General features: G+C 53.2%; 5 protein-coding genes across 5 annotated transcripts; 1 reads left to right on the top strand and 4 right to left on the bottom strand.

Annotated features, from left to right (window-relative positions):
- Positions 1-4,817: 4,817 nt before the first annotated feature.
- On the top strand, positions 4,818-8,157 carry M406DRAFT_72185 (family 47 glycoside hydrolase; the record flags this gene model as incomplete). Its single annotated transcript, XM_040925525.1, has 2 exons — positions 4,818-4,994; positions 5,068-8,157. The coding sequence occupies 2 exons, from the start codon at positions 4,818-4,820 to the stop codon at positions 8,155-8,157; spliced, it is 3,267 nt and encodes a 1,088-aa protein (XP_040773142.1).
- Positions 8,158-8,673: 516 nt separating this feature from the next.
- M406DRAFT_56505 (uncharacterized protein) lies at positions 8,674-9,266 on the bottom strand. Its single transcript, XM_040924575.1, has one exon. The coding sequence runs from the start codon at positions 9,233-9,235 to the stop codon at positions 8,882-8,884; it is 354 nt and encodes a 117-aa protein (XP_040773141.1). The 5' UTR covers positions 9,236-9,266; the 3' UTR covers positions 8,674-8,881.
- Positions 9,267-9,389: 123 nt separating this feature from the next.
- Positions 9,390-10,269, bottom strand: M406DRAFT_293798 (PRTase-like protein; the record flags this gene model as incomplete). The annotated part of the gene is made up of 2 exons (XM_040919098.1): positions 9,678-10,269; positions 9,390-9,538 (listed from the first exon to the last, which is right to left on the bottom strand). Exons 1-2 carry the CDS (start codon positions 10,210-10,212, stop codon positions 9,390-9,392), a joined length of 684 nt encoding a protein of 227 aa, XP_040773140.1. The 5' UTR covers positions 10,213-10,269.
- Positions 10,270-12,192: 1,923 nt separating this feature from the next.
- M406DRAFT_332550 (uncharacterized protein) lies at positions 12,193-13,045 on the bottom strand (the record flags this gene model as incomplete). The annotated part of the gene is made up of 5 exons (XM_040920755.1): positions 12,193-12,260; positions 12,383-12,404; positions 12,599-12,713; positions 12,847-12,950; positions 13,016-13,045. 5 exons carry the CDS (start codon positions 13,043-13,045, stop codon positions 12,193-12,195), a joined length of 339 nt encoding a protein of 112 aa, XP_040773139.1.
- Positions 13,046-13,562: 517 nt separating this feature from the next.
- M406DRAFT_280208 (uncharacterized protein) lies at positions 13,563-16,293 on the bottom strand. Its single transcript, XM_040918404.1, has 2 exons — positions 14,770-16,293; positions 13,563-14,669 (listed from the first exon to the last, which is right to left on the bottom strand). Exons 1-2 carry the CDS (start codon positions 16,101-16,103, stop codon positions 14,087-14,089), a joined length of 1,917 nt encoding a protein of 638 aa, XP_040773138.1. The 5' UTR covers positions 16,104-16,293; the 3' UTR covers positions 13,563-14,086.
- Between the last annotated feature and the right edge of the window lie 672 nt (positions 16,294-16,965).

Here is a 16,965-nt window from a genome sequence, read left to right as displayed (position 1 = left end):
GCGATTAAAAACACGGATCAAGACGAGGACGAGGAGCCAGACAGGACCAGACCACATTTCGCCAAGGTAGTCGACGCCACGTCACCACTGGCAATCAACGGCTGATGAGTCGGCTCCTTCGATGAAGAAAAAAACGAAAGAAAAAAAAGGGGAAAAAAAAACTGTGATTCAGCTAGTATTGGCAGCTTTCCACCCTCCACCCTGGTCCAGTGTGATCTGTGCGTGGTGTATGTTGCGGAAAAGAAAGTGCGGAACGACTCAACAGCACACCATTCTCCGGTCGGCCGACCGTTGAGCAGGTGATAGGACCGTGGTGCATGTGACACACAGGAAGAGCGGCCGCGATCAACGACCTCCTTAACGAATCAGCGCTGCCTACTCAAGTATGGGCCACGTTCAGGCGTCCGCACTGCCGCCCGAAGCTCGTTTCTAGGTGGTTCGCTCAGGAATTGTGCAGCCTGTCTCGTGCCACATCCCATCCACTGCTCACTTATGTTCCAGCCTGTTCGGGATGACTCGGGGACTAGAAGACATAGAAGAAGACAAAGAAGAAGGAGAAGAAGACAAAGAAGAAGGAGAAGAAGAAGTCGAGAAAAGGGCGGAAATTGGACAGGAAATCCTTCCGCGATGCTGCCACCTCTGGGGCGCCTCCCTGGTGTGCTTCTCCCCCACCCCCACCCAGCTGACTGCAGATCCAGAACGCTTCAGCTGGCCCAAACAGGCAAACAATGAGAGCTCCTCTCAAGTCGGCCCTGTACTACATGGGGCCATGGCAAAAGTGCCAACTTGCATGACGAGAACCCTGAGAGAGGGCAGGATTCTCCCCCACCCCACGTGGTTGCTTAAGCGCGACTCCGCGCCTGTGCGACCTGTTTCACGGATGAAAGTGCAACGACTATGCCTCTTCTGGCGGCCGCCCTGGACAAGGCTCTATTCCCATGCCTAAATCCAGTATGGTAGCGCGCTCGCTACGGGAGATGGGGGGGAAATAAAGGGCGGAACGGGTGGGAGGTCGAAGGATGAAGCGACATTCAGGAGAACCTTGAACCGGTATAGAGACAAATGAGTACTACGGTAATCATTGGCCTCAATACATTCTAGTGCTAGAGCAGACAGACACTTATTCCAAATTACCTCGATGTATCTACGATACCCCTTCTCTTCCGCCCCCCCCACCTTCATGGCGCCGTTTGGTTGTCTATAATTCGTACTACATGCTTAAGACTCGGAACACTGTGCCACTAGGCCCAACGGTCCAGTTTCTTGGTGGCTGATGATGCTACTTTGGTCAGCCCTACAGGTGAGAACCTCCCGGCACTTCAGGAGCGACTTGGGACAAGGGCTACAAGGAATTTTGAGTGCTGACTGGCTAGGGGTTTGGCTGCTGTAGAGGTCGCATGATCAATGAGCTTTTCCTCCATCCCGGCCTACTGTGTTAATCCGGCGTGAAAACGTGCCGCACTTGCTCTGGGACACACACGCGCCGACTCCTCTCCCTTCTCTTCTGTCACGCTCAAAAGCTTGTAGCTAATTTGTATAGAATGACCACGCTATTCCGTAGACAGGCTTGAGTACCGGCCACAGGAATATACTATGTCCTAATGAGTGTACCACTATTATATAGCAGACTGGGGGGGGGGGGCATTGTGAGTGTCATAGATCCGAAAAGTCCGTTGCATATTGTGGCGCGGTGCTTTGTCCGCCCCCCCGCCCCCGCCGCCGTGTTCTGCGGTGCTGGGGCCAATATACGATATTGCCTAGTAGTCATCTCATGATATGTACAAAAGAGTCAGACGGATGAATTTTGTAGACATATACCGGCGTTGTCTGGTGGCCAAGGCAGACATGCGGAAAACATCTTGGCAGGCTTTGAGTGACTGCTACGGTGAGGATGAATGACGAGACGTCGGCCGCCGGCCGATAATTACGTGACCGTTGCACAAGCAAGGTATCCCACCCCCTCCCCCCCTGCCACAGTGGGGGAAGGACAACTGGGTGAGTTTAGTGGGGCCATCGTTTATGCATGGTACCTTTTTTCTGTGGGGCAGGTGAAGACAGGGGTCAACCAAACAAGCGGTCCTGGGGAGGACCCAGCAAAGCTGAAGGAAGACCCTTGTTCACTTCTGCATCTTTTGTCACCTTAGTACAGCAGCTGGTCAAATGCGGTGAGAGAAACAAGTTCAGGAAAGTGACATTGCGCGCCCCCTCCCCCCGCGAGATCGCCTGTGCTCTCCGTCTTACTGGGTGGCATGATGTCCCGTTTCTGCCTTTTCGCCTTGTAGTGGAAGTGCTTCAAAGCTTTGTCCTGTTCCAGAGAGGGTTTCTTGGTTCGTGGTGGGACAGGGAGGCACATCATCGTGCGTGGGGCCGCCGACCTGGTCATCCTTCCACGAGGTGGTGACTGTTTTCTGCAGGGTGTGGATCTCCTGATTCATTTGGGGGGTCTGCACAGATTGTGGCCCACTCCCTGCTGTCTATCCATAAATATATGGAGTACTTGCAGGGCTAGTCGAATTGGTCCCCTGCTGGTGTTCGATTGAGCTTGGAGAGAGCCACCATCCGGCATCTTGGCTATGGTAGGTAGCCTATTTCCATTGTCGTCCTTCTTGATGGCAACACATGTAAGAAGAACACGCAAGCCAGCTGCAGGCAGACAAGATCCCAGGATGGATTGAATATCAAATGTGTCATAGGCTACACACAGGCAGATGCACAAACATGAGCATACAGCACACACATTATTTTGTGCCACAGTACTAGTGAAGCGAGCCTCATGCCGTCAGTGCCTTGTCCCATATTCCCTGTTAGCTCAAAATGTCCATCTCATTCTTGCAGTTATACAGTGTCAGGATGTTAGGTGGTCCTGAATCTTCACGACATATGTAGAAAGAGGTATTGTAATCTAAAGGGAGAAAGGTGTCAAGTTCGTTGCAGAAGAAGATCAGCCTTTTACAGGGAGCACAAACAAATCACTATTCACCTCGCTGTCTGCAGAAGTCTTTCAATTTTGACAGGTTACTGATATCTGGGTAACAAGAGGTGTAAGGATGTTGTGTAAGGATGTCTGTAAGATGAATTGGGGGTTTCAAAACACACTTTAGATGAATTTTCTCTTAGAGAACGGGAACTAATTAGCATCCTTTCCCTCCTTCCTAATTAAGACATAATCACAACGGAGACAAGTCAGGTGGATTGTCGTGGCGAAACTCAACTTCACATCACTGCTTTAATTACATTCAGGATACAGTATCCCCAAGTTTTCTAAGACATATAGTCATTACTAGCCCTGAAATTGATGTATATATCTTCGAACACTTGGAATGCTCAGTTTCAAGGCATGTTCAATGCTGGAACTTGAGCAGTTGCTGACCCTTGAGACACTAGCTCATGACTCCAGTGCAGTACGAAAGAGGTATCATCATTCGAAGTTATAGTCTCGATGCTTCAGGCTGGCGCCCAACACTAGCTTCCAAGTCTGCTGCTCAATACGCTCTTGAGGCCATTGCCACAGCACACTGATCTGTAGCCCTTATCATCACGAATTGAGCACTCGGGCCTACTTTATGGAGATCTCAACTCAATACACAACCAAAAAGTGGCACAGGCTGGTGTAATAGCAACATCTGATGATGACACATTCTAATTGCAGTGTGCCCCTCGTGGTGATGACTTATGTCGAGCTCTAGTAACTCGAGAACTGTGAATTCTTCCCTATCACACTGTCTGATTGATGTATGAGAACAGATAATATCGCCTTAACATTGATTTACATGACTGGTAGTGAAGCTGAGTATTGTATGTTGTTTGATGGATCAGTAAAGAGTGTAGTTCCGCCATCAAGAACACTACTGAAGAGCAGCTTGACCCCTGTCCTCAGAGCACACACCATATTGTAAACCCTGGGAGGATACTTGGTAGCAAAACATTGTTTCAAAGAGTTCAACGTTGTGAAACACTACATAATTATGTAGTGTTTGGTTTATTTGCTAGCTGCAAACTGAATTCTACTCAAGTATTGAACCAAGTATTAAGTACTTAGAGCTGGAAATTGGGACAGCATGCTTTGGTTCCCACTTTGCATGCATCTTGATAAACTGAGCCAGTGTCATTCACCTTGCCTTTTTCTGCACAGATTGGTCAAGGTGCACTCTTGGGGCAGTGCTAACGATATGTTAGGGTACATCATAATGATTGGCAAGTCGATTTGAGTTTGAAGCACGGAGAATCAACAAAGTTTCGACCGTGGTCGCCACAAAAAAGAGGGGGAGATAATTCCAAAAACTGAGGCGTTTTTCGTTGAAGAAATAAAAATAAGAATCTTCTGTTCCGGCTACTGAGAAGGTCAAGTGATTGTTGTTCTTGCTTTCTTGTAGAAGCAACTCGGGTAACCAGTAGCCTAGATGGGCAACTACAAGGCCTTATCTAGCACCTGCCACTGCAGATAAGACGCTATTGTAACGATATTGATTACATAAGATGACAACATCCCAAGTTCAGGTCTACAACTTTTGTAATTGCCAGTGTATCAATCATCAACCATCCTGGATTTCGAGACCCCGTCACACACAAATACCCGCACACTGGCTGAAGAGTATCGTCCCAATTACCTATTGGACGGCACCCCGAGTTGACTCCAAAACGGTCTGCCCCCGACCAAGGACACCCATACACACGAAGAAACGATCAGCCTCAGGCAATCTCGGGAGTGGATTGTCGACCTCTATTCCATCCCGCCGGGGACGTCTCCCTGTCCAATTCATCACCACATGAGGTCTCTCCATTCATCCTGTGTCTGCTGCAGGTGACGGCTGCCGGGCATGGATGGCCACAATACGTCGTTACGAGCCCTGCTGGTCGCATTCTGGTTCTTAACATGGCTCGACCACATCCTGGCCATGCGCCCTGACCGCATGGCCCAGCTGCGCCAGGAGACTGTCGACATGTTCTATCATGGCTATGACAATTACATGGAATTGGCCTTCCCAGAGGATGAGGTATGTAGGGAGGCCGGCCCCTCACATGATCGTTCCCGCGCGCTCTGCTGACAACACCCTCTGTTGCTTGTAGTTGCGACCCCTCACGTGCGCCCCTCTCCATCGAGACGCCGTCAACCCGAACAACCTGGGCCTGAACGACGTGCTGGGTAACTACTCTGTCACCCTCGTCGATACCCTGTCCAGCCTCGCCATACTTGCCTCCGCCCCTCCCGACAGCCACAACACGGGCCCGAATGCCCTGCGCGACTTCCAGCACGGCGTTGCCGCTCTGGTGGAGCAGTACGGTGACGGGTCTCCTGGGCCCTCGGGACAGGGCGTTCGAGCCAGGGGCTTCGATCTGGACAGCAAGATCCAGGTCTTTGAGACGGTCATACGTGGAGTCGGGGGCCTCTTGAGTGCTCATCTGTTTGCTGTGGGGGAGCTGCCCATCCAGGGCTACAACCCAGTGCCCTCAGGCGCGCCTAATCTGGATGATCCGTTACATCTGCCTCCAATATCATGGCCGAATGGCTTCAGGTACGACGGTCAGCTGCTGCGGCTGGCGTTGGACCTTGCGAACCGCCTCCTGCCAGCTTTCTACACGACAACTGGGATGCCGTATCCCCGTGTCAATCTGCGCCACGGCATCCCTTTCTTCCCAAACTCGCCGCTCTACCAAGTCCTCGGCACGACCAGCCCCGACGCCCCAGACCCGGCCGACATAACAGAGACGTGCAGCGCCGGGGCCGGGAGCCTGGTCCTGGAGTTCACGGTTCTGAGCAGGCTCACTGGCGACCCTCGCTTCGAGCAGATTGCCAAGCGAGCCTTCTGGTCGGTCTGGAACAGGCGCAGCGAGATCGGCCTCATTGGGGCCGGTGTCGATGCTGAGAATGGCAACTGGATCGGTGGCCATTCCGTCATCGGCGCAGGTGCCGACAGCTTCTTTGAGTATGCTCTCAAGTCGCACATCCTGCTCTCTGGGCACGAGGTCCCGAATGCGACGACCCCCAAACGGTCCCCCGCGGATGGTTCCTGGCTCGACCCTAATGAGCTCTGGATCCCCCTGACAGACGAACAAAACTCGCCCGAGGCCTTTCTAGATGCATGGCATCACGCCCATGCTGCCATCAAGCGGCACCTGTACGATGACACAGGCCACCCCCACTACTCCAACGTAAACATCATGACCGGCTCTTTGGCTTCGAATTGGATCGACAGCCTCGGTGCGTACTACCCTGGTCTCCTGACCCTGGCTGGAGAGCTCGAGGAAGCCATGGAGACCAACCTCCTGCACGCCGCCATGTGGACCAAGTATGCAGCCCTGCCGGAGCGCTGGTCCATCAAGGAGAAGCAGGTGGAGGGCGGCCTGGGCTGGTGGCCACTGCGGCCCGAGTTCATCGAATCCACCTACCATCTGTATCGCGCCACAAAGGATACCTGGTATCTCTACGTCGGTGAGATGGTCATGAGAGATATCAACCGACAGTGTCGGACTGAATGCGGATTTGCCGGCATCCAGAACGTGGTGACAGGAGAACTGACCGACCGCATGGAGACTTTCTTCCTCGGCGAGACCACAAAGTACCTGTACTTGCTGTACGACGACAAGCACCCGCTGAACTCTCTGGATGCTGCCTTTGTCTTTACGACAGAGGGCCACCCGCTCATTATTCCCAAGGTCGCAAAGAATATCTCCAGGACTACACCCGTCTCCCCTGCCACGACCAAGGAGATCGCGCTGTTCTACCACGACGAGGACTTCAGGAACGTCTGTCCCGCTCCTCCCGAGATTCTTCCGCTCACGGGCTCCGGGATTGTATCAAGACCAGATCTGTTCCATGCGGCTCGGATGCTCGACCTGCACATGATACCTAATATTCATGCCGATCTGGCGGCAGAGGAACAAGGGCCCGACAATTCTGAGGTGACCAAGACCTACACATATTTCCCGTGGACTCTCCCGCCCAACGTGCTGCCTGATAATGGCACCTGTGGTAAGGTGCCCGACGCGGCTGAATATCATCTCGAGTTCGGCATGGTCGGCACCAACGGTGTATTTGATACAATCATTGGCGCACACAATCTGGACCGGCTGGATATTGACAAGGTCAGGGTCAACAGGCTTGCCGGTCTCAAGCTTGCCATGCGCATAGAGGAAACCCCCGAGGGGTCCGAGGAGCTTCGTGTCACCAGAGTCAACGGTTTCCACCTCGGTCGCGATGAGAACATTGTCCTCAGCCGCGCCCTACTTGGCGATATCTCCGACACCAAGTTCAAGCTCATCAGAGACCTCACGTCAGTGAAGATCCACCATCTCTATGAGATGGGCGTGGCGGACGAGTTCACAACGACAACGACCACCACCAACCCTCATATGGAAGAAACGCTTCTTGAGGAGGAACAGTGTGACGATTTTACCGAGGGCGGAGACGACATGGAGGATGGTTACAACGCGCCGGATGCCGAGACGTCCCCTGACACTCTCGCAACCAACATCAACACACTGCTCCGCGCCTTCTGGTCGCAGGTACGCGCCGCTAACCCATCGAACGCCACGCGATCCCCTGGCAAGGCCCTTGAAGAAATCAATCCCGCTGGCCATCCCTTCAACGTCATCATCAATACCACAGCCATCACTCCTACCGGCGTGGGTGCCGCGCCCCTCCCGCCCGTAGACATGCCAGCCAACGCCAAAATCCCAGCCTTTGGGCCGATTCCCCCCTATATCCTGCCCTGGAGCACTATCTATGCCGCCGGCGATGCCTGCGAACTCCTACCGGAAGAAGGGCCCCGCGACCACCAGATCATCGTTGTCCGACGCGGTAGGTGCACATTCTCGGAGAAGTTGGCCAATATTCCCGCCTACAAACCGAGCCCGGACTCGCTGCAGCTCGTGATTGTCGTGTCCGAGGACGAAGAAGACGGGTACCCTGTGGCTGAGGGCGAGGCAGTACTGTCGCGACCGCTGTTGGCTGAGGAACAGCGTACGCCGGCCGGCATCCAAAGGCGTCACCCCATCGCCATGGTAATGATGGGCGGTGGGGAGGAGATGTACCGACGACTTGCAACCGAGGCGGTAAGGCTGGGTATGACGAGGAAATATGGCGTAGAGAGTGATGGACGGAGAATCAGTAATGTCATTATTGACGATGGGGATACGATGGCTCGAAAGTATTCGTGAAGGGACGACCCTGGTGTATTTTGGGGAGTCTTTTCTGGTCTAGCCTAATGGTGTTTAGGGTCGAACAGCTCTGGGAAGAAGTTGTGTTGAAGGGGTTAATTAATGAAAGGCATGGACGAAGAGAGCATCGCATTAGCACGGCGTGGTGGCGTAACTTGGTACCTGGATTTCCAAGGCGTTGTTGGGAAAGGCCTCTCATGGCTGGATAGAAGGGAGGAGCAACGGCGGGGAAGAGAGAGAACAACTTGTCATATAGACTTCGTCCGCACGGCAACATGACTTGACCTGCATGGCTGACTATCTCGTGCTGCGCCAAATGCCGTGCCCCATATCAAAAAACGGCCAACCACCACTTACAACAGTGAGCTGTTATCATGAAGAAAGACTCTCAGGATCTACACGCACGCACGCACGCACGCACTCCATATCTTAAGGGCAGTGCTTGCTGCTATCATGAACAAGTGATTGCATCTCTTATGTGCTCTTTTAAGCACCTTACTTCACTACTAATGATGTAGAGGCCCGATATGGTCTATTATGGAGAAAGGCCTATGTGCCTCGAGAGTCTATCGTGATAGCAGCCCCTTTCCTCCATGAATCCGCCCTCGTCCATCCTGCGGTGGCGGTTGGCATAGCCATGTGATTAAGGCATGAAGATTTTCGTTGTGATATCCTCCAGATACCGTCAACGCCCATCTCGATGCTAGAAAATACATACTTTTGTTTAAAAGCAGAATAAGAAAAAAGAAGAGGGGAAGGAACCAGGATTGGAAAGGGAGATTCGTAGTGACCAAGTGTAAATCGTATTGACTGAAAATTGAATCTCCGTCTGGATCTTCCCACAGGTAACTGCGCCACCAAAGCGTGGGGGATTGCTCCCGCGGGTGATGATGATTGACTGCAGACAAGGTGGGCTGATCCAAGTCAGGCCATCACCAGACCTGGGGAGATTGTTGAAATCCCACTCTTGCGTACCAGGACTGGGAAGCTCGGATGAAACGAGGCTTGTGTGGTAGTAAAGCGGACTCAGTAGAACGGAGCAACCAGGCCGAGTCGGTGTGCTTGTATGAGTGGGCATGTGGGTGTGTGTTTTCATGTTCAGCGTTGTCCGGGGAGGGGGGAGGAGGCGGTCTTGGTGTTGTCGTAGAAGATTCGACTCGAATGGATAATCTTTGCCGCGCCGACGGTAGATCATCTTTTGAGTGATTGACCAGAAAGGTAAGAAAAGATTCTTACTCGTTGATGTCGAGCAGGGTCACGACCGGGACATTGTCGAGCTTGTCGCGGCCCTTGAGGAAGGGAATCTCGACGATGAAGAGGTAGCCGATCAAGGTGCCTCCGAGCTGCTTGACGAGGTCGCCTCCAGCTGCAGCAGAACCACCTGTTTGTTTTTGTCGTCAGTTGTCAGTCGACCAGAGCATGCTTCTCCGCAAAGTAGCCAACGGATACATGTTCCAAGGTGAATGGGAGGGAAGGGAGGGGTAAAGAGAAGAAGAAAGGAAGAGTGACAAGTGCCATACCAGTAGCAATGATGTCGTCCACGATGAGGACCTTTTGTCCCTTGGCGATAGAGCCCTCCTGCATTTGGAAATAGTCGACGCCGTACTCCTTGGTGTACTGGGCGGTGACGCAGGGCCCGGGCAGCTTACCCTGCTTCCGGACGGGAACGAAGCTAGCACCAAGGCGCAGGGCAAGGGAGGGCCCGAAGAGGAAACCGCGGGCGTCAAGGCCGACGACGACATCAGGCTTGATGGAGTTGCCGTCAGTGCCGAAGTGCTGGAGCTGGAGCTCGAGAGAGCGGAGCAGGGTGGCGTGGACGTTCGGGTCGAGGAACCATGGCATGATATCCAGGAAGTTAATGCCGGGAATGGGGAAGTCGGGGAAGCGGCGGAGGGACTTCTCCAGGCTTATCTTTGCACTGGCGAGTTCGGCGGCGGTGGAGGAGGAGGAGGTGGACTGTCCTCGCGAGGCATGTTGGGCAGTGGCGGTGGCGGCAGGCTCAGAGGCAGCGGATGTAGTGGCCAGATTGCCCTGAGGTTCAGAGGTTGATGTCATGTTGAAGAAGGAGGAGAAGAAAGGAAGGGGGAAAGGAAGAGGAGAGGAGAAAGGAAGAAGGGAGAAGAAAGAGGGACAGGAGGGGCAGGACGGGGGGAGAGAGGGTGTGGTGAGAGAACCAGCAGCGGTGGTTATCGGGAAAAATTGTTGGCGCGCACTGCCTGTGTGTGTAGCGTTGCGGTGCAGTGCAGTGCAGTGCAGACGCTGTAGGAGCCTGATACTGTAGGGGGTGCCTGGGGGAGGGGGGCCCTGGAGGAGGACGAGGTGGTGGTGGTGACGACGGGGGTGTGCGTCAACGCTTTGAAGATAATAATGGTAATAATACTAATAACAAATGGAGAGACAGCCTGGGAGCCAGTGTGTGAGTGAGTGACTGAACAAGTAAATCCTGCAGCAAGGCCCGACTACGTATCGTTGCTAGACCAGTACTGTGGTGGTAGTACGACCTGACATGATACTTGCTCCCCACTAGCAAATGTCCAGCGGGCAAAGGAGGTGGGAAGATATCGTTCTGGAGGCGAAGCGGGAGAGGAGGACAAAGGCAAAAGACGAGGCCAGGGCGGGGCGGGCCCCACGGCAGAGCCAAGGCAAGGGAAGGAGCTTTGGGTTAGGAAGGGAAGGGAAGGTAAGGAAGGTAAGGGTATCGACATAGGGAAGGTAGGGGTGGGGGTGTGTGTATATTCTGCTCGTGCTCCATACCACTACTACTTGCATGTACATTGCGCAGGCATGTGGCTACTGATTATATGGGATGGATCTAGCAGCCTCATGTACGGACAAGTACCATGGTAACGTAGGACAAGATGAGAGAGAACGAAAAGAGAGCAGACACTCTTCTGTGAGAAACATACCAGGTGATTTCTACTGTATCAATATATTCTATGTGCTCGTGTGGCAAGCTTGAAGAGGTGAGCTTGGTAGGGTTCGTCTTTCTCTCAAAATGGTCCCGGATGGTTTCTCATTTCAGTCAAGACGGTAAGAGGAAGCGGAAGGAGAAGGAAGGAACACACCCCTTGGAAGGAACTGAATAGGGAATAGGCAGGAGGAGAAAAGAAGAAGAGGAAAAAGAGAGGGACAAGAAAAAAAAACCCAAATTGAAAGAAAAAGAACCAAAGAAAAAGAAGAAGAAATTTCCGGACTGGGTGGATACCTTAGTTTCGAGCATCTGGCTGCGCATGCGGCTGGTGTCATTCTAGGCATGTACTACATACACATATGTTGCTTCTAAAGTCACAAGTTAAATGTCTATATACATAGTACATAGTAGCAGAGGTGGAGAGATCTACATGGCCCTGGGAGAAAGAAGAAAAAAAAAGACCTCGTATCATGTACTTCACAGTAGATGGTGGGTGTTTGGTAGAGGTTCTGTAGGCAACAGAGACATGTTGTGTGTTTGTCTTTGAGCAAGTATGAGGTGCTATTACCCCGCCTATAAGAAATAAATTTTAGAAAAATTTATGCACTGAGAAGGGGGGCACCCTTGGCTACGATAAGCATGATAAGACTCGATAAGACCAGCCACCTGGAAGTGTACCCCTCCAACCCCTCCAAGCTTACTGTAGGGTGCCAAGCAAATGCTCCAAGCACAAAGCACTTTTGGATAGTAATTCATCTTACTTGTTACGACTGGCTGCATAACCACAGGCAGAAATATGCATCATCAGCATCGTCCTACTCACTCTACCCAACCTATCTATCTACCTACGTACTTTTGCACCTCTTGTTCATTTCCACACCCTCAAGATGGCGCTACTGCTAGCATCAATGCCCAACCATTCGGCACGGGTGACTTCATGCATGCATGCTTGCCTGCTTGCTTACCCAGGCTGCTACTGCGATATGAAGAGAGTCCTACTAGCATCGATGTGAGTGGAAGTGGGTGGATCAGTATAGTAACCTGTAAAGCAAAATTGCCTAATACGGATTCCCGCACCCTGACGCACCTGTTTCATGTGGCGTGCTCCCTGCCTCGTACTCGCATCATCCGCCCACGCCCTTAGCTCTCTTCTTCTTCTCCTCCTTCTCTCTCTCGTCCTCCGGCCGTGGACCTTCAAGCCCCCATCGTAACAACAGTAGCAGTCAGCCATTACAGTAACTGTACCTGACAGAGCCTCGAGTGGCGCCCTGTTTTTCCTCTTGTCGGTTTTTCCCGGATTGCCTATTTGCTTACCGTCAGCCTCCGGACAACCTCGCTGAGACCCGACCAGAGGTCATGCATGCAGCTAACTGTACTGTAGCAGTACTAGCCAGTCAGTCAAGCAGGTCTGGGTCTTTTCTTCTCTTGCTCTCTCTACCTCTCTGCACATATCACGGTGGTATGACTCGCCCAGGCAGCCCATCCCGCCCATGACCGACGTCGCTAGATGCCACCCATCTAAAATCTCACCGCCAGTCTTCCCATCCAATATCTCTTTCTCGCCTCTCCCAAGACCAGTCCCGACAGAGCATAAATCAGCATGTGAACCTCAAAGCCAGACCGGCAACTCGGGATGCAGTTGGACCTGTACAGGTATACATGCGTACATGGCACTTCTTAGTTACTCGTTGTAACATACTACAGGCAATCTCTTCCTCGCGCCTCCTTTCTCTCCTTCTCTACTCTTCTTGCCCCCAAGTCAGCCTCCACGCCCTTACCAAGTGGCATCGGCACACATGATGGTGATGTTTGGCTCGCTCGGTGGATCTCCCGACATAGCGCCGGCACCGTTGATTGGGACGGATCCTCTGAGCCGGGCCACCTTTTGATTCGGAGCGGTACAAGAGAAAAGAGGAAGAGATACTATAAAGAAGGCGTGTGCCTCACCTGCTCTTCCTTGAGTTTCTGTTCAGCCATGGCAAACGTGGAGATTGTGTGAGCAAGCTCTTTATCTCCGCCTCTCTCTCTTTCTTGTGAGAAATTAGTTCGTACATGGACCCGGTGGCTGCATCGGGAACTACATGAGAGGCGTATGCCGATCGCCTCCGCCGCCAAAGGGGTTCGTCGGCGTAAGCCGCATGTTGTGGTGGTGTGTGGCTGCAGATACAACTTTCCGGATTACGCCATTCGATGGGCAAGCAAGCCTTGGTTTCATTCATTCCTGCCTAATGATACATCGGCGTGCAACATTACAAGACAACTCTTTTTCACTCTCGGGCTTTTGGCGTCTGGGACAGAGAGAGAGAGTGTGTGTGTGTGTGTAGATAGCAGCCCCGATGTGCCGCCCATGCATAAAAGTTTCCTAGTCCCAGTGTTCGCCGAGACAGTGATCGTCATCGTTCGCAGAGAAGGAAAAAGGAAGAAAGTCTGTCTCCCTTTCCCCCATGTCTAGCACGACAACCAAAAGCGGCTTATAGAGTGAAACCTGCATATGCAGATTGACAATGTTATGGTTCAACACAATGTCTCTTATGCACAGAACCACCTCGTACATTATCTCTTCTCCCCTCGGGGTATCATGATGCTAAGGTACCTAATTCTAAGCGCTTGTGCTTGCATTACCTCGCGTTGGGGTGCTAAGAAAATCATAAGAGGAGTAAAAAGGAAAAACAAACGACAGGGCCGAGAAAAGGCCAGCAGCAAATGAACAACAACGGACTCCCGCAAAATGCCAACACATCTATCAGGAATACGTGCTCTGTGATATGGCCAACTGACCCAGTGACCCGGGGAAGAAGAAGGATAGAAAAGAAGGGAAGAAGGGGCGGAAAGCAAGAGAGAGAGGGGGGGGGGGGAGGTTGGATTTTCTTTCCCTTCTACACCCCATCCACCCCTTGCTTGACCCTAGCAGAGACAAAAGAGTCCTTGGCCAAAACAACGAGAGCCATTCGACCACACCTATATGGAGTAACTTATCATTGTAGGTTGCCAGCCACTTATAAGCCAGCAGCCTGCCAATCACCGGAATTGCAACCTCACAATCGAGAACAGCATGTTCTGTAACACATGCAACACAACCACCACGCTCGTCGGCAGCAGCTCTGGCCAGACAGCCAAGTCGAGACTGCCCTCGGCCACAACGTCCACCTTATAGATCCACCTGATGAGGCCTGCGACGATGAAACTCGCGACGAGCTCACACGCCCACGTGACGGCAGAGGCATAAAATGTCAGCTCAAAGGTATAGTTGTACGGATCTCCCGTCTTGGAGGGGTCCTCGTCAAAGGAGAAGTAAGGGTAGACGTCCTTGTTGGCGCCAAAGTGCAGGACGACCACGGAGCCCAGGAAACACAGCATGCTGGTGTTCTCGGCCAGGAACCGGATGAAGACATTGCGCACCCCTATCTTCTGGTAGGCGGCATAGGACTGGCCGTTCATGCCGAGCACGGTGAGTACCCAATGGAAAGGGGCCGACAGCAGGATGGGGGTGAGGATGATGAGCCCGGAGGAGGAGAGCACCTGCAGCAGGATGAACTGCTGCGGTGACCGCAGGCGGGCGTACAGGGCGCGCACATATGTCTGGTAGGTGAGCATGAAGTAACTACAAAGAGACAATGGTGGTTTTGTTTTTTGCTTTTAGCCTCGTCACACGAACATCTGGGAGGGGAAGAAGAGAAGGGAGTAGTATAGTCGGTACGCACAGTTTGAATACCCAACTCAACGGGTAGCTCCCCACCCTCTCGCCCTGGTTCCCGCCCAGAATCCAGCCGGTCAGGCCGTCGAGCAGGTAGACGGTCAAGATCCACCCGTACACATACACTATGGTGTCGAGTGAACTATGGGGCAGGGTGCGGAGGTAGACCTCCGCATACGCCTCCCCTATCACGTAGGCAAGCAAGCCGATTAGCAGCGCCGTGCAGAACCAGAGGAACCGCACAAAGCTGGCCGGAAAGAACCTGGGCCGCAGCCTGACAGGAACGCGCCGGGGCGCAGCGTGATCTGCCACCCCTAGCCCGTTGACTTGTATGTCAGGGGTCTCAAGGTTTCCCCATAGGTCCTCGGCCCGCCGCCGCCGCTGCTGTTGCTGCTGCTGCTGCTGTCGCCGCCCGTTCGCCCTCAGGTCAGGCCCGTCATCCTCGCCCGTCCACCAGGAGGAGGTGAAGATGCGCTGGGTCTCGGAAAGCGAATGGCGCAGACCCATGTGCCGCTCCCTGGTGAGGAGAATGCACGAGGCAATCATGACGGGCATGGCCATGATGCAGAAGGTCCAGCTGATCCAGACGGTGTTGTGGGTCGTCAGGAAGTTGGCCTCGGGAATGTGGTACAGCACGATGGGGCCGGCGGTGCCGAGGGTTGCGATCAGGCAGATGGTCAGCGGGAACCCAAGGGCAGACGGCCACCAATTCAAGCTGTACAGGTTGAACACCTTTGTGATCCACACCAGGGCCGTCAGGTTGTAGAAGGCATAGTAGACGAAGACGAAGAACCAGAAGTTGACCTCAACCTTGGCCTCGCCGTGCCCAGGCGTCCGACGCCGGCCGTCGCCACCGCCGCCAGGCTTGTTATGGCCGTCCCAGTCCTCGTCGTCCCCCAGCGGGTACTGCGGGAAGGGGATCGCGCACCAGCCGACGGCTAGGACGGCGGGCAGCACGACCAGGACGGCCCAGCGCGACCACCAGACACGGGCAACCTTGTTCACGGTGGTCTGCTTCGGGTTGATCCAGAGCTCGTCTACCGCCCTCCACTGCCTCCTGCACCACCTGACCCATGCCGGTCTCGTCTCGTCGTCAAATTCATCGTCGTCGCTGCTGGCCGCCTCGTCGTCCAGGCCGGCCGAGATCAGGGCGCCGTAGCCATGACCGATGTGCACGCTGTTGCGCCAGGACGAGTGGGTCAGCAGGCCCAAGCTCCCGCGGCGGTTGGAACGGCCGTCGCGCGGGACAGCACGAAAGCGACCGAGGAGGGGTGAAGCCTCGCCTGTAGGGAAGCGGGATCGCGACTCGTTGCCTTGCTCGAAGGAGAAGAAGGAGGGCATGTCGGGGACGCGGAAGTTGTCTATGGTCGTCGACCTCCGCAGGCGATGCTAAAGCTCGAGAGGGCGCATTATCAATGAGCCGGGAGGAGAGGAGGAGAAGGAGGGGTCTGGGGGGGTTTTTTTTTTTCCTTTTTCTTTTTCTTCAGGGTCTGCAGAGGAGGGGCAGAGGGGACATCCCATGAGACTGGAGGTTCAGAGTGGGTGTGGGGGGTTCGTAGTCAATGCGAGACAAGACGTGATGGTCCGTTGTTGCGCTGGCGGGTGGACCCTGAAAATGGCATGTACCGAAGATTCCAATGGCTGTTGTAGCTTTTGTACAGTGGTACGTTTGTACCCTTGTACCCTGTTGATAGCACCTCTAACCTGCCCTCAAGGTGCTATAGTACGCGTGCCGGTGCACTGTTGACCACTAATCGTCTTGAATTCGGATGGCCTCGTTGCTGTACTAACCCTTTGACTATAAACATACACATCTTGCGTTCCTCTTCTGTGTTCAAGTCAACGTCAATTTGTTCGATTTGAAATACATGATAAGCTTAGAAGTTCACACAACCGCACCAACCAGTTCATGCCCTCTCACATTCGTCAGCCAGCTAATTCTCAATTATTCAACCCATCAATTTTCTTTCTATTTATTTTTAGCGTGCATCCTCTGTTTCGGGTGCTTGCTGCCGAGGCCATTTAACTGGCCGGCGTCACCTTTTACCTTTTTCTTCCTGATTCTCTTTTTCTTCTTTTTGTCTAATGGAAAATAAAAGACAGCATATTCTCTCACTACCTCGGCAGGAGTCCATGGGGTCGCAAGGAGAATGCCAATTGGAGATGGGAAGACTACTTCACTAGCACGATAAAAGATAAGAAG

Source organism: Cryphonectria parasitica (assembly GCF_011745365.1).
Source record: "Cryphonectria parasitica EP155 unplaced genomic scaffold M406scaffold_7, whole genome shotgun sequence".
Lineage (NCBI taxonomy): Eukaryota > Fungi > Ascomycota > Sordariomycetes > Diaporthales > Cryphonectriaceae > Cryphonectria > Cryphonectria parasitica.
Note: the sequence above shows the minus strand (reverse complement) of the source record. Positions and strands in the feature narration are given on the sequence as shown.

Excerpts from the sequence above, each read along its gene's own strand:
- M406DRAFT_56505 (XM_040924575.1), bottom strand. The coding sequence starts at position 9,235 with ATGCCCACTCATACAAGCACACCGACTCGGCCTGGTTGCTCCGTTCTA.
- M406DRAFT_280208 (XM_040918404.1), bottom strand. The coding sequence starts at position 16,103 with ATGCCCTCCTTCTTCTCCTTCGAGCAAGGCAACGAGTCGCGATCCCGC. Across the intron at positions 14,670-14,769 it reads TTGAGTTGGGTATTCAAACT|TTACTTCATGCTCACCTACC; the intron begins GTGCGTACCGAC and ends GTCTCTTTGTAG.